The sequence below is a fragment of the Oncorhynchus kisutch genome, linkage group LG9 (assembly GCF_002021735.2).
Source record: "Oncorhynchus kisutch isolate 150728-3 linkage group LG9, Okis_V2, whole genome shotgun sequence".
NCBI lineage: Eukaryota > Metazoa > Chordata > Actinopteri > Salmoniformes > Salmonidae > Oncorhynchus > Oncorhynchus kisutch.
The window spans coordinates 4,901,087-4,922,514 of NC_034182.2; the positions used below are offsets into that span (position 1 = coordinate 4,901,087).

The window sequence follows — 21,428 nt, forward strand, 5'->3', positions numbered from 1 at the left end:
ACCCAGTAAATAAGTGTTCAGTGCTGTTGTACCCTGGCTGAATAAAGCCTCCCCCTCTCCTCTTATACATTTTAGTCATTTATCCAGAGTGACTTACAGGAGCAATTATGGTTAAGTGCCTTGCCCAAGGGATTTTTCACCTAGTCAGCTCGGGAATTTGAACCAGCAGCCTTTCGATTACTGGCCCAATGCGCTTAACCACTGGGATACCAGCCGCCCCCTACTACTTGTCTCCCTCCCCCTCAGCGACAGTCTGATAGGGGCTAGCTAGGGAGAGATCGACAGGAGCTAAGGAGGGAGCGTGGCACAGTCCCTCATTAACACTCCCAAGCCCAAACAGTGGCGTGTCGCTTGGCTAAGCTACATTTCCTCTCCAGCCAACCCAGCATCTGTTTGTGCGTGCTACTGTCCTCTTATCCCAGGCTCTCTGACACCTTGCTCGATCAATTGTTATTTACTCACCCAGGGCAAAGAACCCTAAAGGGGAAGTGAGAAAAGGAAAGAGGGGAGAAATGCTAATGACTATCCTCTCTCTTCAAAGTAGGCTACTGATAGAGAAAGTGTGTGTGTGTTTGAGGGGGGGGGCGGTTAGTGTGATGACAAAATGCATCCTGGACCAACACCTCTATTGTTTGTGTGATTAGTGGAGGTAGAATGAGGTGTGAATAGAGGAAAGCCAGGTGCACTAGTGTGAGTACAAGTGTTTAGTACCCCCATGTGGTCCACACTACCTCAACAAGGCCTCATCATAAATGACATCATTTGGACACGCCAAAGGTTTTACCTAACAAGTTGAATGATTAAATATCATTACAAATTCTTCAATTCTCCAATTGAAAAAACAATATTCATCCCAATCCCATCCCAAAAGGTTCACAGCGACTGTATATTACCGCGGGTTCTCTCTGTTCTGATGTCAACGACCAGGGCCAGATAAGGCCGTAGAGGAGAGGTTAGGGCCAGGGATCCAGGAGCAGAGAGTAAACAACAGTGGCAGTGGGCCTCCCTGCTGGGTTGATTGTTAGAGTGCAGTAAATAGGCCTGCTCATTGCCTAGACAGAGACAGCACATCTGGGGCTCAGCTCAACACCGCTCACCTGGGCATCTGCACTGGTTGGTACACACTTTAGATAGAGGCAGAACAAACATAATTTACAGTTCAGTAAAAAGACTGCACAGGATGTATCATAACCATATATGTTTACCAGCTATTTTTAAATGAGGAAAAACGAGACTTTTTGCTCTGTTGTGCTTCAAGGTCAACCACAGATGTTACAGCTTCTCCTACAAATGTGTTAATGAACAAAACCAGAAGGCCCCAATGACACCCTGGGCACAGGAATCAAACAATCGCACATGCAGTACGCTGCTCCTTACAAAAGCGATTATTTTTGATCTGCACAGGCACAATGTTTGTGGTCTTTGTTCATCACCAGACAGAGAACTCCATGGTCAACCCATGTCTGTCTATCTGTTGACCATAGTAGAGATTGTATCAAATTTAACTGACTTTTAGGAGCAGCAATACTCTGATCTATTGGTTGATACATTTTTCCATCACCGAAACTCCTTATGGATAGCTGACAGTTTCCCCGCGAGGGCTTCATGCTGAGGAAAGCAAGTTGTGAGTGAATAGATGATCAGAGAAATTGAGTTTAATGAACAGAAGAACCTTGTGCTGTGTGGAACAGGCAAAGCTTTGCCTCGGATTTGAGCTGTAAACGCGTTTGTACCATTGGATTTGTACTTTGTCACACAGCACTCTCTGCTGGTGAAAAGGGAGCAGTTGAAATCCGAGAAATTGAGGTTAGGTATCAAGAAATCTACATCTGTCCAATCCATTCCACAAGTACAACTAGTATCAAATCTAGAAACATGTTGCAAACAAGAGAGAGGACATTAATATTACTGGAGGTAGGACGTTTTTCTTCTCTCCTCCACCTAGTCCTAGAATGAATAACAGACTGAGCACTGAACAAATGACAAGACAACCTAGTCCATTCAAAATAAATATTTAACTTGGCAAGTCAGTTAAGAACAAATTCCGATTTACAATGACGGCCGGACGACGCTGGGCCAATTGTACACCGCCCTATGGGACTCCCAATTACGGCCGGTTATGATTCAGCCTGGAATCAAACCAGGGTCTGTAGTGATGCCTCTAACACTGCGATACAGTGACTTAGACCGCTGTGCCACTCGGGAGCCTACTATAGGCGTTTACAATAAAAGTACACTGAACAAAAATATGAACACAACATGCAACAATTCCAACGATTTTACTGAGTTACAGTTCATATAAGGAAATCAGTCAATTTAAATAAATTCATTAGGCCCTAATCTATGGATATCACATGACTAGGCAGGGCGCACATAGTCCCACCCACAAAAGGGCTTTAATTAGTCTGAAACACACCTGTTTTATCAGCTGTCCAGGTGGCTGGTCTCAAGACTATCCCGCAGGTGAAGAAGCAGGAAGTGGTCTGTGGTTGAGGCCAGTTGGACATAGTGCCAAACTCTCTAAAACGTCATTGGAGGCAGCTTATGGTAGATAAGTTAACATTAAATTCTCTAGCAATAGTCCTGGTGGACATTCCTGCAGTCAGCATGCCAATTGCACGCTCCCTCAAAACTTGAGACATATGTAGCATCGTCTTGTGACAAAACTGTGCATTTTATTGTGGCCTTTCGTCCCCAGCACAAGTTGCACCTGTGTAATGATCATTCCGGCACAGCCAGAACAGGCCACCCCTCAGAGCCTGGTTCCTCTCTAGGTTTCTACCTTTCTAGGGAGTTTTTCCTAGCCACCGTGCTTCTACATCTGCATTGCTTGCTGTTTGGGGTTTTAGGCTGGGTTTCTGTATAGCACTTTGTCATCAGCTGATGTAATTAGGGCTTTATAAATACATTTGATTGCTGTTTAATCCATTTGTTGATATGCCACACCTGTCAAGTGGATGGATTATCATGGCAATGGAGAAATGCTCACTAACAGGAATGTAAACAAATTTGTGCACGGAACATTTCTAGGATCTTATTTAAGCTCATGAAACACTAACATGTTGCGTTTGTGTTCAGTATATGTCCACTTTGCCTTGGCAATAGCCGAACACATGGTTTTCACCGGTATAATGCTCTTTGACATTGAAAAGGCACAATTCCACAAATTCATTAAAAATTAGTATTATTTTAGAGTGAGAATTCCAAGACTTCACTGAAACACACAATGCATAAACAGATGTGAAATGGCCCTAAACTGAAAGGCTCACCCATGGGCCACTAAGTATTCATTTGTGATGACAGGAAGACACTTGCATAGTGATGCTCATGGTGCCCCATGGCAGATGTGGGAAGAGACTACTGGTGATGCTGAAGTTCATTCTTTGGGTTTATTTGGTGGCTGTAGTTCTGAAAAGCCATTTAATAACAGTTGTAGCAAAAGCAAATACAGCTCAGGTACTCAATGAGGAGCAACAGTCTAGGGCTGTAAAGCCAAATGATCTGAATGGTGCTCTGCAAAGGAGACAATCTGAAGCAAGCATAACATACACCTGTTATAATGCTTATTCATTTTAAAACCCAGGTCTAGTCTAGCAATTAATTGAACGTATTAGGGTGAAACTCAGAGGATAGCGCTTAAGTATTAAAAGGTAGACTGAAAATGGCATTGCCACGAGCAGCACCGCAGATATTGAGCGAGACAGCACTTATAGGTCACCATCTGCACAGGTTCGCTTCATGTCGTTCAGTGTGGTTGCCACGGGACCAAAACAGCTGAGAAGCCTCATGCTTCACTCTTTAGTTGTGGAAATTTACCCTATATGCAGTTTACTTTCTGCATCTACGTCCTATCGCAGTCTACCTTAAAACACTTCCCAAAGTAGTGCTTGATGGTCATTAATGAACATTTTCATCAAGCAAGTTTAAAGAAACATGCCAGAAATATTTTCTTCCTCAACTTTATTACATGAAAATGTACAGAGAGGTTAACGGTAAGACTTCTGGTAGCGGGCACGGGCTCCTGGTCCACCGAACTTCTTGGACTCGCAGCGACGAGGGTCGGCAACCAGCAGGGTCCTGTCGTACTGGATCAAGATGTCCTTGATCTCCTTCTTGGAGGCCTCATCCACATCTGGAGAGAAAGAAACATGTCAGATTAGTTATTGTGAACCATTTTCTTGACCAAATGGAAACACAGCAATCATCCACCCGCCATCATCCAAAAAAAGAGAAACCCAACATAGCAATACTGCTTCCTGCAAAAATGTGTCCAAAGTAACACTCAATTTATCAGCAGAGGCAATATTCCATTGAAAACAAGATACTGCATTTGATTTTACAGTAAAATTATTGACACTTACATTTCTGGTAGTATGCGACCAGGGCTTTGGAGATGGACTGACGGATAGCTGCAAGGAGAAGACGGCACAGCGTAAGACAAACAGCCATATTCAGTCAAGTACAGTTATTTCAAATCAACACATCAGTTTCTACTGAGATGATCTGTCTAAGTAGAGCAGCTTCCAGCTGTAAAAACAAGTCACCGTAGATCTGTGCGACATGTCCACCACCCTTCACTCGCACTCGGATGTCAACTCCAGCAAAACGCTCCTTGCCCAGCAGCAGCACTGGCTCCAGCAGCTACAACAGAGAGGAACTTTGTCAAGGACGCACACAATGTCTATACATCCTGCAGACACATTCAGCTAAATGTCTGGACACAACCAGACATTTAGATGAATGAAGACCCATGTTGAATTTGGGCTTAGTAAACCAACAGCAGCTCTGTAAGAAGCCACGTTGCACATGCATGAAATAGTTAGTGATTGTTTCCCAGGGGACACATTGGAATTTACCAGAGGGGGGGGGCTGGTCCAACCCAAGGTGTCAAAATGCACAACCCTCCTCAACAAAATGTTTCTCCTCACATGACCCTCCACGTGTACAGTCAAATAAATGGAACCGCCTCAGAATTAACTCAATGTTCACAACAAATAAAAAATAGCAACCCCGTTTATAAACGTGGATATTAACTGCCACTTCACCATGCTTTTGTGGCACAGCCGATGCCAGAAGTTTGAGTTTATTTTTATTTTTACAGGGACAGTGCACATTAATCAACATTTCAGTAAAAGTGCCGGTTTTAGCCAACCGGCTCATTTTCAACCGCAGTCCCTGGGCAGGTTATTAAAAACAATTACAATATAGACAATAGCAACATAGAACAAGCAAGACATAGCAACATAGGACAAGCAAGACATAGCATACAGACAGAGCAACATAGGACAAAAAGCAGCAAGACAAAATTCATAAAAGCAACAAAGTGTTTCCACACCTCACAAGCTACAGACAACATGGAGAGTGGCAACACACAGCTAGGGACCATGTTCACAAATCTGATTGACCTTTAGCCATGTCTTCAAGCATTTTGTGAAAGTGTGATATGTGGTGCAGTTGTGTGTCTGATGGCAGTGTATTCCAGACATGGGAAGCTCTCACAGAGAATGCAGATTTACTAAAGGTGCTTTTCCTTAGGGGAACTATACAGTCACCTCTCATGGCAGACCTTGTGGATCTGCTGCCATATGTCTGGGTTTTCTGTTTAACAAAAATATTGAGTGGAGGGGGAGCCAGGCCATTGAGGATCTTGAATACAAGACATGCGTCGGTGTATTGCACAAGATTTTCCCAACTCAAGAGCTCATGCTTTCTAAGGATGTGACAATGATGATGGCTATTGGGCTTCCTATCAAGCACTTTGAGAGCCTGTTTGTAGACAGACTGAATAGGTTTTAATGTTGTACAGCAAGCTTGGGCCCAACTAGTCAAGCAGTATGTTAAGTGGGGGAGTATCATAGATTTGAAGTACAGTTTTGCTACCTCTGTAGTCAAACAATTTCGTATAAATCGGAAATTAGCTAGGTTGAATTTGGTTATTTGAATTACCTTTTTCACATGCTTTTTAAAAGAGAGGTTGGAATCAAGTATGATGCCAAGGTACTTAAAATCGGATACCACCTGGAGCTTCTCCCCTGACACATAGACATCTGGCTCAGTAGCATCTGTTGCCCTCTTTGTGAAGAACATGCAAACAGTTTTTTTCACATTGAGATGCAAACACGAGTCACTGAGCCACTTTGTAACCTGGACCATTACAGTAGTGAGTTCTTGTGCAGCTTGTTGTTTGCTCTTTGCATGCACATATATCACTGTATCATCTGCATACATTTGTTTGGGGGTTCACCGACAAGCTCACCCTCCCTGCCTGTTTCATGACACTACAATCAGAGCCAGCTACAGACAATCAGCTAGGGGTAATCAGATGTACCATTTTGAAGCCATATTTATAATTATATAAAATACATTGCCGTCGGAAAGTATTCAGACCCCTTGACCTTTTCCACATGGTTGTTACAGCCTTATTCTAAAACGGATAAAAATTCTCAGCAATCTAGACACGATCCCACAATGACAAAGCAAATTTCTTCAGCATTGAAGATAGCAAAGAACACAGTGGCCTCCATCATTAAATGGAAAATGTTTGGAACCACCCAGACTTTCTAGAGCTGGCCGCCCAGCCAAACTGAGCAGTCAGGGGGAAGGGCCTTGATTAGGGAGGTGACCAAGAACCCAATAGTCACTGACAGATCTAAAGTTCCTCTGTGGAGATCGGAGAACAATCCAGAAGGACAACCATTTCTGCGTCGCTCCACCAATCAGGCCTTTATGGTAAAGTGGCAAGAAGGAAGCCACTTCAGAAAAAGGCACATGACAGCCCGCTTGGGAGTTTGCAAAAAGGGCACCTGAAGACTCAGACCACGAGAAAGATTCTCTGGTCTGATGAAACCAAGATAAAACTCTTTGGCCTGAATGCAAAGCTTAACATCTGGAGGAAACCTGGCACCATCCCTATGGCGAAGCATAATGGTGGCAGCATCATGCCGTGGGGATGTTTTTCAGCGGCAGGGACTGAGAGACTAGTCAGGTTCGAGGCAAAGATGGCTGAGGACCTCAGACGGGGGCGAAGGTTCACCTTCCAACAGGACAACAACCCTAAGCACACAGCCAAGAGAACACAGGAGTGGCTTTGGGACAAGTCTCTGAATGTCCTTGAGTGGCCCAGATAGAGCCCGGACTTGAACCCGATTGATAATCTCTGTAGAGACCCGAATATAGCTGTGCAGCAACACTCCCCATCTAACCTGACAGAGCTTGAGAGGATCTGCAGAGAATGGAAGAAACTCCAAATACAGGTGTGCCAAGCTTGTAGCGTCATACCCAACTCAATGCTGCCAAAGGTGCTTCAACAAATGACTGAATAAAGGGTCTGAATATTTATGTAAGTGTAATTTACCATTTTTTATTTGATAAATTACCAACCATTTCTAAAAACAAACTGTTTTTGCTTTGTCATTATGCCGTAGTGTGTAGATTGAGGGGGAAAAATTCAACCATTTTTAGAATAAGTCTAACGTAACAAAGGGATCTGAATACTTTCCAAAGGCACTGTATATGCTACACATTTTCTACCAACAGGTTTCTGTGCCAATGCACCACAACCAATATACAAAGCATACAGACTTTGGGCACGCCAATATCATGGTTAACTTTCAACACCCCAATAAAGACTGCCAATCTCGGCAAATAGAAGAAACATCCCTCCCCACCATGTAGGACAAAATGCTTAACATCCAGAAGAGTATGGGGGAGGGTTAAGTACAATGCTTGTTTGGCAGCTTATTGATGTGCAGGCATAAGCAAAGTGACACTGGACTAGCGCACTAGCTATGTTTCCATCCAACCTATGTGAATATTCTAAAATTGTAATAAAAACAATATGCCATTTCAGAGTTTCCGTTAGGAAAATGTGTAGCTGGACAACATACCAGGGAAGATTTTAATTTGCCTGACATCCAAATGCATTCAGATCTGACCTGGCACGGCCAGCGCCTTCAATAAACCAGGGATATTGGCCAAATGAGAAAACAGCCTACAAATGACAAAAACACCAATTCCTTGTGCTTTAACGTGTAGCATACGCAAAACTTTACACCCTATTTTTTTGGTAATGTTTTAAGGTTACTTTCGCAGTTCAGTTGTCAGATTTGAGCACTAAAATGTATCAGGGCATTACACGCATAGGTCTATAGGCTTAGGTGTCATATAGGACTAATCCCAGAGATAGATATGCCTTTGGCGTGCTACGACACTGGCAAACATTTCTTTATGAAAGAAGGCTACTGCATCTACAGATAGATGCAAAAGCTTATTCATTAATTTTCAAATCAAAATATTTTAAAAATAATTATTCAATTATAGGTGTAACTCTGGTACGCCCGACAGTGTTCCTCGCATCAAGTTCGCCTGCCAGTTGGCACGCCCTTCATATCATAAGCCCACAGTAGCCAAAGCATAATAATAGCTACACCATACCTTTACAAACATTTCTACACTTTATTAGGATAATATCAAAAATCATGCCCTTATTTGTAAGGAAGATATGAGCAGAAGAGCAAATGTAACGCACTACTCTCCCCTGCTCAAAACAAAAAATAAATCCCTTATTTTGGACAACAGTAAATTGCAATGTCTTTAAGGACTCACCTTGTACTGGAGAGTGGCTGGCTCAATCATCTCCAGGGGTCTGCCGTTCACCTTGATGAGGCCATTCCCCCTCTTGCAATGAGCAACAGCGGTAGCTGTTTTCTGCAAAGAGATACTGTAATGTTCACTTCCATTTGCTTGGTTTTAGCTAATTACATGTGCACTTTTCTAGGAAGCATGGGTGGCTAAACAAACATTTCTTTGCTACGTTTACTTACCTACCCCCCCCCCACACACACACACAAATGCTATTCAGGTGATTGCTGATCAACACTATTATTATAATCAACACTAGTTAGCCAGCCAATGTCTTAACCAAACACTGAGGTACATCATGAGGGATGAGTGGACCAAGTCATGGCAACTCGCTAGCTACAGTACAACCAAGTCATGGCAACTCGCTAGTTACAGTACAATGAGTAGTTTAAAATTATGTAACCCCCCCCCCCCCCAAAAAAAGCACTCGTTAACAAATGCAGTGTTGTGGCATAATAAATCAGCGAATTTACGTTTTTTTTTTTTTACCTCACTACACCAAACAATTGACGTTGATGTAGCTGAACATGCTTTCCGGCATAAAATTTGCTAATTGGTTTACGTAGCTAACAGGCCGCAACATTTGTAGCCATTCATATCAATATGCCACTGGCTGCAATCAAGGCACATGTGGACGTTTAACAATAAAGTTGTCAAATCGACGGTCACTTATATTTCCAAATGTAATGGATACTTTTTGGGGGGACAAATACACATTTCTGGCCTGTCTGGCTAACATGGTTGAGCTAGCTAACGTCACCTAGCCGGATAGCGTTAGTTCTTTGGCTCAACACACGTGGAATAAAGTCAGATAGTTTACTCACTTTGCGTCCGAAAACCTGGACCGATTGCAGAGGACCTTTGGCCGGCATGTTTCTGAAACAATTAATCACAATGATTACCTTCAAAAATAATTAATAGATCATATTTTTGCATTTGTAGCTGGGCTCAAGGGTGAACATACCCTCTTCAGCTTTAGTGCCGTACGAAAAGACCGAACGGGGGTTTCAAACACCGAAAATCAGGGGCAGTAGCACGACAGTTTATGGCTTTGCAATGCATTTACGACAATTGCAGGCAGAGAGGAAGAGCCGATAATATGTTTTGAAACTTGTGCACAATTCATTTTTATTTTGTAGCAACAAAATGTATCACGTATTTTGGAAACTTAAGCAAATTATTTGTATTTGACATGTTTAATAAATTGTCATAATGTAAATTATTTGAACCATGGATTTAAATGCTGTCAAAATGTAATTCATGGCCCAAATAGTTTACATTATGACTGAATTAAACATGGTCTGTGATTTTAAAAAATTAAATAAATATATGACTGCAATATATTTCTGTCCAGAAGAGGTCACTGTACGAACACGTTTTTCGGAGGACGAAACAAAGCAACTGTGGATGAACTCTTTGGTTTCCAATTTACCCTCGCCTTATGCCATTGGGGGAATCGCGAGTTGTCCAAATGATTAGCCAATCATGGGAAGTTTGCAACGTAAGCCCCGCAGCCCTCGTTTTTAGTCGCCTTTGCGAGCGTACAATTATCTTCAAGCTGGATCCTAAAACTCCCCATAATTCTATTCGCTACGATTGTACGTCCGCTAACAAACTACCGGTGGCTGAAAACACAATCATCTCGAAGTGTCTTCTTAATTTGAGGGCTGAGGGGATAGGGTGTGTCTTAAGTGTTTGGACCGCAATCCTGTTCGCGATGATTGGACATCCGCTAAATCAGCCAAAACGTAAAATCCACATCAACATGGAGAAGTAAACATACAAGTGTAAGTAAAAACGAATGTTAATCATTTAGAAATTGTGCGAGTAATGCACATGATGGCACAAACACGTATCATAAGTGTTGTTAGCTTTTTGAAACTATTTAGCACATACAACTTTCCCTGACATCACACTTGTACATAGTAATGTTTGATTTACCTGATATTGTCGGATGGCTAGCATGCGTCGTCTTCTAGCCAAGATATGAAATGCAATCATAAATGACTGTAGTGCATATAAACACACACACCACAGCTCCAGGTGGGTTCCATGATGACTGAAAACAACCGTGGGACGAACTTGTGGCACATTTCAGTGCAAGGGCGGTCCATTCATTCTTCACTCGCTCTGCAAGTGTCAACTCATCATGAGAAGTTCATTTGAGGGAAGAGGGTGTGTCTTTTATGTGTTTGGATCGTAGAAGGGTTTCCCAAAATGATCGAGTTTATCCTTAGAACCTTTGTAGGAGCATCGTTACATCTCCGAGCTGTTTCCCAAAACCAATTGCACGTGAAAACGCTCGTAATCTAACGCCTGGCACAGGCCACATGTAGAAAAGAGTTACGTTAAAGGGCATCCTTAGACGCTTTTTCGGCCTAAAAATATAATTACCTTATTTCTCTCTCCGTGACCGCCGATACCTTAAACACATTTGTCTACAAATACAGAGTTGCCAATGTTTTTGCAACTAATACAAACAGGCAACGTTAAATATAAAGATATGATTCAAATGAACAGTAGGTAATAGGCCCCATGTCGCAAGGATCTGTACACGATTCCTGGAAGCTGAACATTACCCAGTTCTTCCATGGCCTGCATACTAACTAGACATGTCACTCATTGAGAATGTTTGGGATGCGCTGGATTGACGCGTACAACAGCGTTTTCCAGTTCCCGCCAATATCCAACCATTGAAGAGGATTGGGAAGACATTCCACAGGCCACAATCAACAGCTCGGTCAACTCTACGCGACGGAGATGCGTCGCACCCCGGGTGCAACACATAAATAAAAAGAACCATTCAGCACTAACTGTCCTTTTTATTCATACATTTGGGACAACACAGATAATCATAACATTGAAAACTATATACATATTAAAATATATATACGGAAATAAGACTAAAAAAGTAACAAAGAAAAATAGAAACAAATTGTAGTATATAAATACAAATAAAAAAGAGAATCAAATAATTTCACTCTTATCTTATTGCTAACAAAAAACGCACAAGTCCTATATCACACAAATACACATAGAATAACACACTTATAAAAAAGGAAGCTGATTATTACACTATTGCACTTCAAACAAGAAACACAAACTAAATTGCATAACTGCCATAAACCCTGAACTTTCTTGCCTTCCTTGATGCAAAGTCATCAATTACATCATCATAAGAAATGTGCCCAGCAATTGCATGGTTAATACTGATGACAGCAAGGCCACTAAGGTGTTCCTGTGACATGGTGGACCTCAGGTAGGATTTGTTGAGATTCAGCTTTGAAAAGCTCCTCTCTGCTTCAGCTACGGTCACTGGAAGAGTGAGACACATTCTGAGAGCAGTCCACAAATTAGGGTACATTTCTGAGAGCTCTCTTTCAGGTATAAATATCAGCAGCTCAAGCAAATGTTGGCCCTGGACTCCTCTGCCTCAAAACCCCATAAAATGTTCCTTTATGTGGGGCTCCTCCTTCAGTGACACAATGCTAATCACAACTGACAACTGTGTGGCTGACATCTGAGGTGCAATCTAGAATGATAGAGAATAATTTGGCCAGCTTGATGTCTCTCACCATTATTGAAATGACCTTGCTGCTCAACAAATCAATGAGTTCATTCTGTATTTGGTGGCCAAGGTAGCTGGTGGTGTGACTCCAGGTCCCTTTTTGGACACGGTTAAGGTGCTCTTTCATGACTGCATCAAATTGTGCCATCAGTTCAACCTCTTTGAGGAAATGTCCATTTGATAGAGAGTACAGTGTTTCTGTGTATCCCCATAGTGCCAGATTTCTAACTGCCAGAGACTGCACAATAGCAGTCCGATGTGTCAACACCTCTCTCCATCTTATCCTCTCAGCCTCCATAAGTGCCATCTCATGCTTATCAATTGTTTCCCCCTTTTTAATCCTCATTGCCAGTTCTTTCCATGTTTTCATTCAATTTTGGTGTTCTGGACTGCTGTCGTGTGAAGTCAGCAAAGAACTTGCATGTTTCCAGTCTGTTAGTCCTGAGTTTGCTAAATATATTATATTCTTAGAAAACAGATTGCAGCAGAAGAAGCTGTTGTTTCTTTCAGAATACATCAACCAATTTCTAGCGATTTTTTTTTTTTTCACCACTCACCAAGGTCTTCCTGAAATACTGGTGGTGGCAACTTCTTCTATCACTCTCATTCCTTGGGAAAACAAAGTTAGGTGTTACCTCACTTGGTCCTCTGCAAACTAGTTGTGTCTGAATTCTGTCAGTCAGAACTGAAGGCCAGTCAACAGGGTCTGTATACAGTGGTTCAACCTCAGCAGCAGGGTCTGTAGACAGTGGTTCAACCTCAGCAGCAGGGTCTAGTAGACAGTGGTTTATCCTCAGCAGCAGGGTCTGTAGACAGTGGTTCATCCTCAGCATCAGGGTCTGTAGACAGTGGTTCAACCTCAGCAGCAGGGTCTGTATACAGTGGTTCAACCTCAGCAGCAGGGTCTGTAGACAGTGGTTCAACCTCAGCAGCAGGGTCTAGTAGACAGTGGTTCATCCTCAGCAGCAGGGTCTGTAGACAGTGGTTCATCCTCAGCATCAGGGTCTGTAGACAGTGGTTCAACCTCAGCATCAGGGTCTGTATACAGTGGTTCAACCTCAGCATCAGGGTCTGTAGACATTGGTTCAACCTCTGCAGCAGGGTCTGTAGACAGTGGTTCAACCTCAGCAGCAGGGTCTGTAGACAGTGGTTCATCCTCAGCAGCAGGGCATGTAGACAGTGGTTCATCCTCAGCAGCAGGGTCTGTAGACAGTGGTTCATCCTCAGCAGCAGGGTCTGTAGACAGTGGTTCATCCTCAGCAGCAGGGCCTGTAGACAGTGGTTCATCCTCAGCAGCAGGGTCCGTAGACAGTGGTTCATCCTCAGCAGCAGGGCCTGTAGACAGTGGTTCATCCTCAGCAGCAGGGTCTGTAGACAGTGGTTCAACCTCAGCAGCAGGGCCTGTAGACAGTGGTTCAACCTCAGCAGCAGGGCCTGTAGACAGTGGTTCAACCTCAGCAGCAGGGCCTGTAGACAGTGGTTCAACCTCAGCAGCAGGGCCTGTAGACAGTGGTTCAACCTCAGCAGCAGGGTCTAGTAGACAGTGGTTCATCCTCAGCAGCAGGGTCTGTAGACAGTGGTTCATCCTCAGCAGCAGGGTCTGTAGACAGTGGTTCATCCTCAGCAGCAGGGCCTGTAGACAGTGGTTCAACCTCAGCAGCAGGGCCTGTAGACAGTGGTTCAACCTCAGCAGCAGGGCCTGTAGACAGTGGTTCATACTCAGTAGCAGGACTTGGTGGGGATGCTGCTACAGGCATTTCTGATGGAGAGCACATGGGCATTAGTTTACACACGTGATTCACAGCATTTCTAGTGGTGGAACATCTGACATACACACCCAGTAATAATAAAATCATCATTGTTACCTACAATATGGAAACTTAAATCTTTGCAAATGGGAAATGATTTATGTTGTTTTTGTTATGCAGGGATGCACACATAAACACATGTGCGTGTACCCACACACACACACACACATGTGCTCACAAACACACCTGAAGAATCCTGCTGGGGAGAAGTGGAAGCAAATGGGTCTTCATCCTCAGGCTCAGACAACATTTGCGACGACACCTGTGTGGCTGAGGAGGTTGATGGCTCCTCATCCTGGCCAGTGCCAGAGGGTGCTCCAAAATATTTCAGAAGTGCCCCAATACATTTGTTGCACAATTAAATATACATGTCATTATGCACAATTTATCAAACCTTCAGAATAAGAACCAAATAAATCATATGACCTCCTTGGCTAATTCTAGGCATAAGACACTCCAAAAGACTCAATATATCACAAAAGATACAAAATATCAGCCTAATATAGATGTCTTTTAAGTTATCCTACAACATTGTAAATTCTCCTTACTGAGCTCAGGACTGAGTCAATACAATCACAAAAAACCTTTATGATGTCACCCCAATGAAAGTTAACCAAATCAATAATGTGCTAGTTAGGTTGTAATCGTTTTGCTGCAGGCTACACACATTATCATGATGAACCTGTATGAAATGATATCCAATGTTATGTAAGCTAGTTGGACAGAAAACTGAATATTGTTACCCTACGTGTAATAGCATAGCAAGCAACATAGGCTAGTATAATACTTATGTTTGTTAGCCTATTTCATTACATGCATAATCTTCTTCTAATTGCATTAGTACTGTACAAAGTTAGAGGTGTGCTATTTGATAGATTCCCCCGCTCCCCATACCTCAGGCTTCCTGTGGGGAGACCTGAGGTCAACCTACCCACCCCATTTGTAGCCCAGTAGGCCTGGCGAACTTGTTTGTGTGTGCAGATTAATATATTTGTTTGATTTAAAATGTTTACATGCTTTGCAAGAAGAACGATTTCCCCAATAATCCTGTTTACATGGACACATCTGAAATCGGGCGACCTGGTGGGACTTTGATAAATGCTGAAAATCATCTGCAATCAACGTAAAGATTCTATCACAGCGACCATGTTCTTTTTGGGAAGGTTATTTCATTCTGAGTTTGGACATAAAGTTTGAATATGAAAACAATTTCTACGATGCATTAAGTTTTTCAGAACTGACTTCACTCGCGCAAAAGAGGCTAGCTGGTGCTGCTGGTGCTGCCATGTGCAGATCCAATACACTGCTGGAACTCCAATTTTAAGGTGTTTACATGTCCGAGTAATTCGAAAGATTAATCATTAATCTAGTCGTGTGCTTACTTCAATTATGATTTGCTGAGTTAAGATAATCAGAGTAATGTGTTTATATGACTAATGATAAACTCGGCCTATTGCCACAATCAGTTTAACATTGAAGTGTTAGTCAGCATGTTATCATTCTTAGTATTTAGATAATAACGGGGCCTTCAAGGGAGAAAAATGTGTCGTTGTGGTTTCTTTCCCCATTCTGCCCCTGGACCCATGTTTTAGGTTGCTGGTGTTGTGATCTTGCCTCTTGGTCTACATCTCAGGCTCGTTTCATTCTAATTGTGCTTATGCATAGGTCTAAACTGTGTGTCCCCCTCCCCCCAGGCTAGAAAGTTTACTTGAAGTTGTCATACACAAGATCACATACCAATGGAAAATCAAACATATTTCTGGGTTCTGGTGGACCTCTGTCTCATACTGACTGAGACTGGAGTTGGTGAGTGTAGGAGCGATGCAAAGCAAACCCATAACATTTGTTCTCCACAATATCAAGAAGAGTCTGAGAATTTGCTCTCTTATGCATCCTGCTAATATTCCTTTAGGTATCAGAGTCATCTCTTACAATGGCCGCCCAACAGTGACTCAGGGACAACACGCAGACTTGACCTGTGAGCTCATGGAGACAAACGAGGAGCTCATCCAGATCTCATGGCAGAAGAGTACCAGGGGTTACCGTGCCAACCACAACTTCTTCCTCATCACCCCTAGCCAGGGTCCATCACATGTCAAGGGGCGGGGGGACAGGGTGAGCTTCATTGGGAACACCACTGCACTGGTGGGCTCTATCCGACTGGGGGATGTGTCCCTGACTGATGAGGGCATCTACACCTGCATCTTCACTGTGTTCCCCAGTGGGCCATACAAGGCAGAGATCCACCTCAATGTCCAAAGTAAGAGGTTATTTATCATGTATTTCCCCAATGGAATGAATCGTTTGATATAATTATGTTAGCGGTGCTCCTTTACCTGCTATCCAAGGGTTAGGTTTTAAAGTATATAAATTCATATTAAGTCAATGTGTTTCTTGTGTTTTTTCCCAATAGTTCCTCCTGTGATTTCGGTTGCTGTGGATACTCCACCCGTGGTTGCTGAGGGGCAGGAGAGCATCTTGGCCACATGCACAGCGGCTAACGCCAAGCCCCCTGCAGATGTACGGTGGAGCACGGCCAGTGCAAGACAACCACTGAGTCTGACAACCTCAACCAACACTACACTGAACCCAGACGACACCGCCACAGTGAGGGTCCACCTGAAGGGAGAGCCCTCCAGAGTCATGCACCAACAGGAGGTTCAGTGCCTGGTGAACCACACCACTCTGAGCCAGCAGAAGGTCGTTCCCTACGAGATAGATATACACTGTGAGTATTCTCAATGACAACAGCCGCAGGGTTTCTACTCCATATTAGACACAACAGTAACAGCACATAAATAATGTGGTACAACTTTATGCCTATTCTATAGATCCTCCAAATTCGGTCAAAATCATCATTCATGAGAAGCCACCCCAGGCACCGGCGTTTCAGTGTTTAGTAGATGCCAACCCCCCTCCATCAGAGTTCACATGGAAGAGGTCAGTTGTTCACCATATTTCATTTCCCCCAACCCATTTTCTAAGGATCAGTGTCTACATCTATGTTTTGCTATGCGTCTACACTTGTCTTAGACTGAATAGATCAAACCTCAATGAGACTGGGGGCTTGTTGGAGTTAGTGAAGGTAGGCCCTGACTTCAGTGGTCTGTACAGCTGTGAGGTGTCCAACCCATACGGAGCAGCATCTGGTTTCCTATATGTGTATAAAGGTAATGGCGTGTGTAGCCGTCTTGACATTTAATTCATTTATTTGAAGCATACATTCTGCAGAACTTGAACATACACTTACTGTACAAAACATTAGGAACACCACCTCCCTAATATTGAGTTGCACCCCCTTTTGCCCTCAGAACAGCCTCATTTCGTCGGGGCATGGACTCTACAAGGTGTCGAAAGCGTTCCACACGGATGCTGGCCCATGTTGACTCCAATGCTTCCCACAGTTGTGTCAAGTTGACTGGATGTCCTTTGGGTGGTGGACCATTCTTAGCGTACATGGGAAACTGTTGAGCGTGAACAACCCAGCAACGTTGCAGTTCTTGACACTAAAACCGGTGTGCCTGGCACCTACTACCGTATTCCGTTTTTAAAGGTATTTTGTGTTGCCCATTCACCCTCTGAATGGCAGACATGCACAATCCATGTCCCAATTGTCTCGAGGCTTAAAAATCCACCTTTAACCTGTCTCCTTCATCTACACTGATTTAAGTGACATCAATAAGGGATCATAGCTTTCACCTGGTTAGTCTGTCATGGAAAGAGTAGGTGTTCCTAATGTTTTGTTCACTTAGTTATATATCTCCAGCTCTGTTTTCAACACAAAGTTATGTTCCATTATTTTTACTTATAATATTTAAGAAAAGGTAGATTGTTGGAAAGTGAAGGTTCTGTTTTTCCTATTTGCAGTTGATCAGCGCTCCATTGTACCAGTAGCCTTGTGGGTTTTCCTCCCCTTCCTCCTCCTCTTCCTCTGCGTTGGAACTGTATCACTCTGGCTGTTATTTTCCAGAGGACCCCTGAGAGGGAGGTAACATTGTACAACTTCAGGTCAAACTGTGCACACACACCTTTATTGACAAGTATCATTATATGCTGCTGCTTTGTCTAAAATTATATTTACAGTGCCTTCAGAAAGTATTCACACCTCTTGACTTGTTCCACATTTTGTTGTTACAGCCTGAATTCAAACTGGATTAAATTTAGATTAAAAAAAATCAGAAATTGAATATCCCTTTTGAGCTGGTTATTAATTACACTTTGGATGGTGTATCAATACACCCAGTCCTCTTGCTCAGTTGTGCACCGGGGCCTCCCACTCCTCTTTCTATTCTGGTTAGAGTCAGTTTGCGCTGTTCTGTGAAGGGAGTAGTACACAGCGCTGTACGAGATCTTCAGTTTCTTGGCAATTTCTCGCATGGAATAGCCTTCGTTTCTCAGAACAAGAAAGGACTGACGAGTTTCAGAACAAATTTGTTTCTGGCCCTTTTGAGCCTGTAGTCGAACCCACAAATGCTGATGTTCCAGATACTCAACTAGTCTAAAGAAGGCCAGTTTTATTGCATCTTTAATCAGAACAACAGTTTTCAGCTGTGCTAACATAATTACAGAAGGGTTTTGTAATGAACTTGGATTAGCTAACACAACCTGCCATTGGAACACAGGAGTGATGGTTGCTGATAATGGGCCTCTGTACACCTATGTAGATATTCCATCAAAAATCAGTTGTTTCCAGCTACAATAGTCATTTACAACATTAACAATGTCCACACTGTATTTCTGATCAATTTGATGTTATTTTAATGGACAAAAAAACGTTTGAACGGTAGTGTATATTTAATCCATTTTGAATTCAGGCTGTAACACAAAGTAAATTGGAATAAGTCAAGGGGTATGAATACTTTCTGAAGGCACTATGTGTTCTTTGCAGAGCCATGGCACTGTTTCTTTGTAGTGGAGAGGCCACCCAAAACCCAGGAAGGGTAAGCCGTAAAGAACTGCAGGATTCTCCAGCGTGTGAGTCCGTTGAGGTTGAGAAACAGAAAGGTGCGGTTTGATAAGGATTGTGTTGATTGGGTAACATGAGGGGTTTCTCGATGTTAGAAACAGGGTCATGTTTTGTTTTGTGCTCTTGCATTTTTTTTATGTTGACGTGTTCTAACTAGCATCTAAACTGTTAAGAAGTCCACAGCACACTACTGTACACAAGTGTGAAGATGATTTCTATGGGGATTTATACGTTTTTGATATGGTCTTGACTGTTTATGTAAAAATGTTCAGACACAGTTTTGTTACGAGTTGGTAATGGTAAAACTGTACCTCGACATACGAGATTGTATTAGGCGTAAGAGTGCACAGCATTAATCGTTTGAATTATAAAAATTCCTCAAACAAGTTTAAATATCACTGTATTTGTGTAGATCTATTATGTCATACAGTACTGTGTTGGAATGTAGCAGTTACTTTTGCATAAAATAACTACATGGTTTGACCATTTGAGGGCACCGTTTCCTTCATTCCTAGTGCAAATTATTTTTTGGGGTTGACCTGTTGGAAGTGTGTTTAGTATACTATATTCTGTATGTGCCTGTGGCAACATTACAGGCTTAGGTCTGACAGATCTATGCAACTATCTTAAATGGGATCTATTTAAAACACAGGCTCAAAAAAACACTTGTTTTTTCATCTCAATATTTAATTAGAGGCTAACAAAGAACTACTCTGGAATGCCTTACAAAAGAGAGGATAATAATCTGTTTTAAAGACAGGTGAGGTCTGAATTTGAATAGAAATAATACTGTAACACATAACTAAACAATACTGTAAATGAAAAGACACATTTCACTAGTCTTAATACTAGAGAGGGGAGGCAGTAGTGTGGCTATTTCTAGTCCTGGTCAATTGTACTTCTCCTTTCTCCTATTGATGGACACAGTTGTCCCTTGCCATCAGTGACCAAAAGTCTTCATTTTAAACCAGACCACCACCTGCTACTTATAATTGACCAATCAGCAGGGTTGAAGTTTGGTAAAAAAAAATTCTTTGGGTTGGAGGGTTCCTCTTTTGCTCACTGAAATGTGTCAATTGGAAAATAGTTAGGTATGGAGGACTGGGGGCGTTCCCCTAGAAGTTGAAGAGCTTTAGTCCACAAACGGTTGAAATGTTCTCTCAACTCATTTAAACTGACATCTGTGTTGCACCGGATGCTTGTTCTGATGCTATGACTATTTTAATGAGGCTCCGTACTGGCCTTAATACTGTGACTCTTAGTTGTGGGTACTGGCCTTAATACTGTGACTCTTAGTTGTGGGTACTGGCTGGCAATCTTCAGGGGTGAGTCTTAGGCTGTGGAGTGCAGGGACACTTTCAAAATCCTTCTATTGTCTGTCCCCAAATCCTAGCCCTTAGTCCAAGGCCTGTACTCTGCCATTTTGCTGTTGCCTTTTGAGGAAAAGGCTACATATTCACTAAGAGGATCAATCTTCCACGGCACAGTGGTTTATTGGAATTCTCAGTGTTCATAGGGGACACCCGTGGACAACGCACAGCACCTGTCAATTATCCCATACTAAAACCACATTTGTCCTTTCGCACTCCTAACTCAAGGGCTGGATATTTAAGTGCTGAACACTGTATTCTATTGTTGCCATCAGTGCCCAAGAAGTAAACATTGAAAAAGCTATCCACTCGACCCTGAAAGCTGGAGTCATCTATTGCAAGAATGTTTGAATTACATTCCGAAGTGGAGACTAGGCAGTGTTCAGAAATTGTTCTCGTTGGAAGTTGTATTTTTAGGGCCCCATCTTTCTTGGACGGGTGTTTTTTGTCAGCACTCCAGGAGGATCAGTTGAAAGCTTGTGCTCAAATAGTATTTACTATGGTAGGGTCGTCTTTGGCTGGCAAACTGGAAGAGGTTTTTATTTTTTACAAAGTGCAACATGAAAATGGAACAGTGGTCAAGCATTTCTTCATAGTTTCTTTGTTATTTAGGGGAAATTGATACTAATTTGAGGTATCAATTAGCAAAGTGAACATATTTCAAATAGTTGTAGGAAGGACAACTATTGAAAAGATTATACACACACAGCTTTGGTGTTCTTGCAAAGGGTACTTTATATATTGTAATGACATGCTTTGCTCTTGGATGCGCTCAGCGGTAAACCCTGTAAGTCACAGTGGAAAAACGAGGCCTCTAGATGAATGTGCTACAGTCAAGATGAGGTGGTTATGACGTAATGGCATAAGTGAGGTGACCGCAATTACGTTGTCTGGTGTTCACATTCTAACAACGAAGTGCTACTTTAACTGGCAACAAGCCTTTTCAATGGTCTATCTTTGGTGCATGACCCATATATGTGCTTGATATATCACTCTATGTGGAATATGAGAGACCATTCATTATATATTGATAGATATAGTGACAATTCATTGTATAGTTATTGATATATAGACTG

The 21,428-nt window shown here is 42.5% G+C and overlaps 2 protein-coding genes across 3 annotated transcripts; one reads left to right on the forward strand and one right to left on the reverse strand.

The window, feature by feature from the left end:
* Nucleotides 1-3,943: 3,943 nt before the first annotated feature.
* On the reverse strand, nucleotides 3,944-10,297 carry LOC109896626 (40S ribosomal protein S16). Its single transcript, XM_020490909.2, has 6 exons — nucleotides 9,605-10,297; nucleotides 9,465-9,516; nucleotides 8,605-8,706; nucleotides 4,545-4,641; nucleotides 4,362-4,409; nucleotides 3,944-4,132 (listed from the first exon to the last, which is right to left on the reverse strand). The coding sequence occupies exons 2-6, from the start codon at nucleotides 9,510-9,512 to the stop codon at nucleotides 3,987-3,989; spliced, it is 441 nt and encodes a 146-aa protein (XP_020346498.1). The 5' UTR covers nucleotides 9,513-9,516; nucleotides 9,605-10,297; the 3' UTR covers nucleotides 3,944-3,986.
* Nucleotides 10,298-10,314: 17 nt separating this feature from the next.
* LOC109896370 (nectin-1) lies at nucleotides 10,315-19,470 on the forward strand. 2 transcript variants are annotated; one of them, XM_020490615.2, is made up of 8 exons: nucleotides 10,315-10,427; nucleotides 15,711-15,822; nucleotides 15,929-16,276; nucleotides 16,430-16,744; nucleotides 16,848-16,956; nucleotides 17,050-17,186; nucleotides 17,884-18,004; nucleotides 18,905-19,470. In XM_020490615.2, exons 2-8 carry the CDS (start codon nucleotides 15,756-15,758, stop codon nucleotides 19,029-19,031), a joined length of 1,224 nt encoding a protein of 407 aa, XP_020346204.1. In that variant the 5' UTR covers nucleotides 10,315-10,427; nucleotides 15,711-15,755; the 3' UTR covers nucleotides 19,032-19,470. The 2 variants fall into 2 exon arrangements, with proteins under 2 accessions (XP_020346204.1, XP_020346205.1); XM_020490616.2 differs by lacking the exon at nucleotides 10,315-10,427 and adding an exon at nucleotides 14,938-15,341.
* The last annotated feature ends 1,958 nt before the right edge of the window (nucleotides 19,471-21,428 follow it).